Genomic DNA, 6,000 nt, shown 5'->3' with positions numbered 1-6,000 from the left:
TTTCTCGGGCTCACCCGGGAATCTGGTTCCCGGGCCCAGGGTTTGCAATACCCGGAGTACCTGGACCCCGGAGAGCCCCGCAAAGCGGGAGCTCCGAGATGGCGCTAAAGGTTGCGCGGGCAAATGCAAGGAAAAGATGAGGAGCGGAGAAAGAGAGAGAAACGGAGGGAAGTGCGCGGTCCTTGCCCCAAACCCCCAGTCCAGGCCAACCCCCACTCGGTTCGGTCCCAGTTGAAGCGACCCGTTCTGGTGGGACTCAGGTAGTCGGGCTGGGCCCCGAGGCCCCACCCCGCTCCCGCAGCCACTCTCTGAGCTCGGGAGCCGTGAGGCTGGAGCCCATTGGCCGAGGCGTGCTGCCAGTTTGGGGAGGGGGTGCGTTAGGGGGTGGAGTCTGGTAGTCGCGGGCACCGCGGCTCCCAGTGTATACGGGGCGTGGGAGGAGCGTGAGCCTGTTTAGAGTAGTGTGGCCAACAGTTGCGAGGGAGGCGGACGCACCGAGAGAGCGCGAGCTAAACCCAGAGGACTGAGTGGTGCCCTGAAAAACCGGAGGTACGGAGCCCCCCAGGGTCACCATGGCTGTTTCAGCCCCGCCGGTGATCTCGGCAACTGCCGAGCAGCTGCAGCAAGCAGCAGCGCCGGGGGCTTGTTCCGGGCCGAGCCCCTGTACTCCTTCGAGCCCGTCCGAGCCCCCCCGGCTCACCACCAGCATGATTAACAGTTTCCTCTCCCACCGGCGGTGGTGGTGCTAGCGGGGATGAGCGGCGGCCGGCGGCGGCGGGCGGGCCTGAGCACGTCTGGGCGGTCGGCGGCGGCGGCGGCGGCGCCCCTTAGCGGGATGAGCGGCGGCGGGCGGCGGCGGCGGCGGCGGCGGCCTGAGCGCTCTGGGCAGCGGCAGCGGCCTGAGCGCTCTGGGCGGCGGCGGCGGCAGCGGCAGCGGCAGCGGGATGAATTTGAGTGTCGTGAGCATATTGAGCGGCACTAGCGGCGGCAGCGGCAACGAGTGTAAGATGGTCGATTCTGCACGGAGTGAAGGTGGCTTCTTTCCTGGTCGAGGGGCAGGAGCTCATTTGCCTGCCGCAGGTCTTCGACCTGTTCCTGAAGCACCTCGTGGGGGGCCTGCACACCGTCTACACCAAGCTGAAGAGACTGGATATCACCCCGGTGGTGTGCACCGTGGAGCAGGTCCGGATCCTCCGGGGGCTGGGCGCCATCCAGCCCGGGGTGAACCGCTGCAAACTCATCACCAGGAAGGACTTCGAAACTTTGTACAACGACTGCACCAACGCCAGGTGAGGGCTCCTCTCGCCTTTTCTCTTCTCCCGTCTTTTTTCTTTATTCCCCTCTTCTCTCATCTCTTCCCGTCGATTCTACTCTTCTTCTAGCCTGTTTTCCTTTTTTCTCCTTCTTTTCTAGTTTCCTCTTTTCTTCGTAATTTTTTCTTTTATCTTTTCCTCTCTTCTCCCCTTTCTTCTCTTTTTTCCTCTTTTCGCCCCTTTTTCTTTTCTTCATTTCCTTCCCTCCGTTCTCCTCTTCCCTTTCCTCCTCTCTCCTCCCCTTCTATCCTCTTTTTTTCCTCTTCTCCCTTCTTCATTTCATCTCCTTTTTCGAAAACTCCTCTCCAGCTTTTCCATCCCTTACCCCCATCTTCCTTGGCCCAACTTTGTGTCCCCAGTGAGTTCCACTAGATGTACCCCGCCCCCCCATCTCCACTCTCCCCACTGCTGGAACTACCGTTTGGCTTCCGCAGCCGAAGTTTGCTGTCCTCGCATGCCTCTTCTAGCCCCCTAAAGCAGCCGAAATCCCAACTAATTCGTCTTTTGTTTTCTCTCCTGCTCGGCTGCGTCGGCGGCGGCGTTGGCGGCGGCGGCGGCGGCCGGGATCTTACTTTCTCCTGAATGCTGATGCCAGGCGGGCGGGCTGAGCCCGATCCCGGCCACCGCCACCTGCGCGCACATCTCGCCACCTGGGGTAGGGAGTGGGGGTGGGGCGCTGCCTCGCGGCTGTCCCCCGAGCCGCGCGGAGAGTGCGTGTCCGTGTGAGTGGAGCGGGGCGCTCAGTCTGCTCCGGGAGTTCGGCCGCCGCAGCCCTTGCCAACGCCGACGGAATCGGTAGTCACTTTCTTCTGTTTCGGGGGGACCTCTGCAGAGGCCAGTGTGTTGGGGTGTGGAGGCTGCACCGGAGACCTGTAAAAGATGCTCTCAGTTCTTCCCTTAGGCAAACTGGTGGAGAGAGACTTTTGTAAGCCGGAGTGAATGCCGTTGGCCGCTGCTTTGGCCGCCCGCCCATCCTTCCGCCCGTCCTTTCTGAGTGCCTGAGATCGTAGATCTCAGCCCTCGCGTCCCAGGAGTCTGCGGGAGGAAGAGCCGTTTGTGCCTATGTAAACGTGGTGCGGATCCTGGGCAGTTTCGGAGAAGATCGCGGTGGCCGGCCCCGTTCCCATTTTAAGCACCTGTGAGCTCGGGAATTCCATTCCTAGTTATCACAATTTCTGGCACGTAGTGAATGCTTAATAAACACTCTACCTGGCTTCAATTCTCTACCTAGCCACCTATCTATTGGTTTTGGTAATCCCTTAAAGGAAAGAAAGTGCCTGCAGGCTCAGTCCGACTGGGATAAGTAGTAATGGCTTGCCCTGAAAAGGTTTCCGAAGAGAAGTTCCTGGGGTCCCCTCTTGCTTTTTTCCACCCTAACTGTAAATGTCCAATGTTAAGAAGCAAACTGCTAATGCACTTCTCACACGGGCAGCTACAAAATGGAAGTGGAAGGCAACGTGTCAGAATAGGGCACCGACAAAGACAAAGCGGGGACAAACTGTTGCTTACTGCGGAATTTTAGAGGCCTTTCCCCGTCCTTTTTTGGGGGGGTGGGGAGCAGATATTTTTCTGTGTTCAAGTCATTTAAAAGACCCCAATCCTGTGAGAATTCCTGCTTGACTTCCTATTAGGGCTTCCTAACCTGGTTTGTGATGTCATTCATAGCTTCTTCAGGAATAGCCCTGTTTTAAAGCACACAATGAGCTTTAAGCTATGGTCTCCTCCAGGAGCACAGAGGAAATTTTGATTTAGCACAGAGCCCTTTAATAATAGTGTGGCAGACAGTGTTAGGGATTGACCGAGAGGGGGTCAGCTAGATCATTTCCAGGACTTCAAAAAGCTAAAGTATCCCAGACATGAAAATCTGCTCATTATTCAAACTTTCCCTTCTCCTCTCCTTTTCTCCCCAGGACAATGTTGACCACTTACTACTTTGACGACTCAATTTATACAATTTCCCTTTTCAAAATAAGTGGCACTCATTGAGAAAGAAAACAAGCAAGCATTTAGTGCTTTCTGCCTCACCATAATCTTAAAATGTTTGGATTCCGGTTTCTTACTAAGGAACTCTTCCCCCCCCAACCCCCTCCCCCCAATAAACAGATGATTGATTTCTCTGTGTATCTGGAGACAGGTGGCCACTAGATGTTTTTTGGGTTTTGTTTGTTTGTTTGTTTGTTTTTGGATTCTTTTGTATGACCTATGTGTTGTCTTTGCTTTAATATGGTTGTCATATTTGGCTTTTGATAGTGTTTACAACCCTTAACTCTTTAATTGCTTCTGCTGTGTGTGCATTTTTGTGTAAAGGCTTGTTGATAGGTAAACTGGAAATGAGGGTCTTTTATGGGTACAAGTTGGTCTTGTCTTACTTCGTATTCAACAAAAGTGATTACTGAGCTCCCCTACCTGAATTTTCTGCTAATATAAAGACTCTGCTTCTGTGTAATTGAATGAGGTGAGGAAGACTATTTAGAACACTTTGGTCTCCTGCTTTTTCTAGGTGTGAAATGTAATATTTAAATTACACAGCTCCAAATTTGAGAGCTACAACACTCCTCATCATACAAGGAAAACAAATCACAAAATAGCAAAAGTGCCATTAGCTAGCTGTGTTTTGACTTTTATTCATTCAGAACTCTTCTTTATGTGTTGGTTTTAAATCCACCACAAAAGTGCAAAATCCTTGGCTCTTGCATCATTATTCATCTGCCTTTTGTAGAAAGACGGAGCTGAGCAATAAAATGAGCAGGAGCCAGGTCCAGGAGGAAAAACAAAAAAACAAAACACAACAAAAAACAAGATGAGGATTCAAGGCCGGGAGGACATGAGAAACCAGGCTGATGAGAGCATAGGGATGCAGTGGAAAGGAATGAGTGTAAGATGTGGCTGCTTAGCTTGAGAGAGCAGTGGTCAAAAAGGGGGAGAGAAATACAGGGTAGGATTCTGATGCTGAACCCAAGGTTTCTTAGCAATTTCTGCTTTGGAAAAAAAAAAAGTGCAGCTCCCTCAAACAATCAGTGGCAAAACTTTCATGCTGAATCCATTTTAGATTAGAGATTTCTCTTCATCTGCTAATGATATTTAAAAGCAAGATTGATTTTTATTGAAACCTTGGACACTTTTCCCAAACAATGGGCATGGTTTTCCTTCTGCTATGCCACTGTCAGGGGAAAAAAGAAATGAGAACGCTGAATTTTGGACTTTTCATTTGTCATTTTGCCTCACATGCCACTTCTCGGATGCTCCCAGGTTGCAGCAGGGTGAGGTCACAGGACAAATGTTTATAACTGTAGCTTGGCACGAATCACAAATGAGCATGCTAGATCAGAAGTGTTAATTAGCTCTGGTCTCCTGGAAAGGCCTACAAGCTGGGATAGCGCAGGTACTGGTGCCTAGTCTTCAGTATCTTGCTTAGCCACTCCCTAGCTTTCCTGATAAAGTTCTCTCCCCAGAGAAGCAAAGTTGGGTGACAATACCTGCTTGCTGTCAGGATTGGAAGCCTTTTGCCCATACCTTGTTTTACCACATGACTCATGCTTGACATCAATGCGGTGCCAAAGGGCTGCACTGGTCATTCGTCTCATGCCCTTTAACTTGGCAAATGAATGTTGATGCAGGTTATTTTCAAGATGAATGTGAACATGATGATCCAGGCACCAAGTGACTTAAAAAGTTGCCGCCTTCTTAAAAACTTTTTTTCCCCAGATAAAACACAGTAATCTCAAGTTCATGTAGCCTTTTTTTCCCCAGATAGGAAGGCTAGTTTTGTCCAGAGAGCACATTTCTTTCTTGTCTAAATTCTTACCTTTACTTGGTAGAAATGTTTTCATGCGTACTTAAATCCACCCTCCCCCAGTTCTTCTACTGAAACTAAAATTTAAAAAAGGAAAAAACCCAAACCTAGTGTAAGGGTAGAAAAATGATTAAATTAACTTATTCAGTAGCTCTCTATATGGCAGGATAGAAGTCACATTCTCAGATTCTATAACCGATGTTTGTTTATTTGTGGTCCAACTGATTAATTATTATTTCATCCCTTGATTGGGTTAAATGGATGATTGAAAAAAAAATCCACCAGTGGTCTAATTAAGAAAGCATTATTAATAATATATTGAGTTACTTTTCAAGATACATTCAAACATATAAACTTTAGGTTTTATAAGGAAAAAATGCGATGATCCAATTAATGTATCTGAGCTTGTTATTTCTGCTTTGATCCTGTAATCACTGGATCATGCTTTTGCAATTATTTTTGAATGCTGGATCCTGATGATCAACCATTCCTCCATACAAGGGTTCTCAAACTGGCCCGGCATGCTGCTGAGGACGTTTATGCGGCCCGCCGGGTTATGGCAAATGGGCTGAGGGGCAGAGACAGAGTGTGAGCTTTTGTTTTTACTACAGTCCGGCCTTCCCACAGTCTGAGGGACAGTGGACTGGCCCCTATTTAAAAAGTTTGAGGACCACTGCCTCAATAGATTCAGCCTTAATTTTGCATTAATAGTCTGTGTCCAACACAAAACAGCCCATCTTTCTCCACAAAATGAAGGTTTGTCAGCAACAGTAGGAACATTTTCCATGACTTTTGCTCTTGTTCCCAAACAATAAAAGGATTTAGGAGTGAATGGAGGCAGTAAATGTAGCCATTGGAGTGCGCAGGCTAACGAGGGTGTAGTCCTGTTGTCTA

At 49.5% G+C, this 6,000-nt stretch overlaps 1 protein-coding gene across 1 annotated transcript in view; it reads left to right on the top strand.

The window, feature by feature from the left end:
* Positions 1-866: 866 nt before the first annotated feature.
* The window catches only part of DACH2 (dachshund family transcription factor 2), a 433,454-nt gene continuing 428,320 nt past the window's right edge, over positions 867-6,000 (top strand). Inside the window, 2 exon segments of the mRNA XM_074278216.1 lie at positions 867-1,016; positions 1,018-1,289. Coding sequence (XP_074134317.1) covers positions 945-1,016; positions 1,018-1,289 — 344 coding nt within the window. The 5' untranslated portion in view covers positions 867-944.

This window comes from Sminthopsis crassicaudata, chromosome X (assembly GCF_048593235.1).
Source record: "Sminthopsis crassicaudata isolate SCR6 chromosome X, ASM4859323v1, whole genome shotgun sequence".
In the NCBI taxonomy this organism is placed as follows: Eukaryota; Metazoa; Chordata; class Mammalia; order Dasyuromorphia; family Dasyuridae; genus Sminthopsis; species Sminthopsis crassicaudata.
Note: the sequence above shows the minus strand (reverse complement) of the source record. Positions and strands in the feature narration are given on the sequence as shown.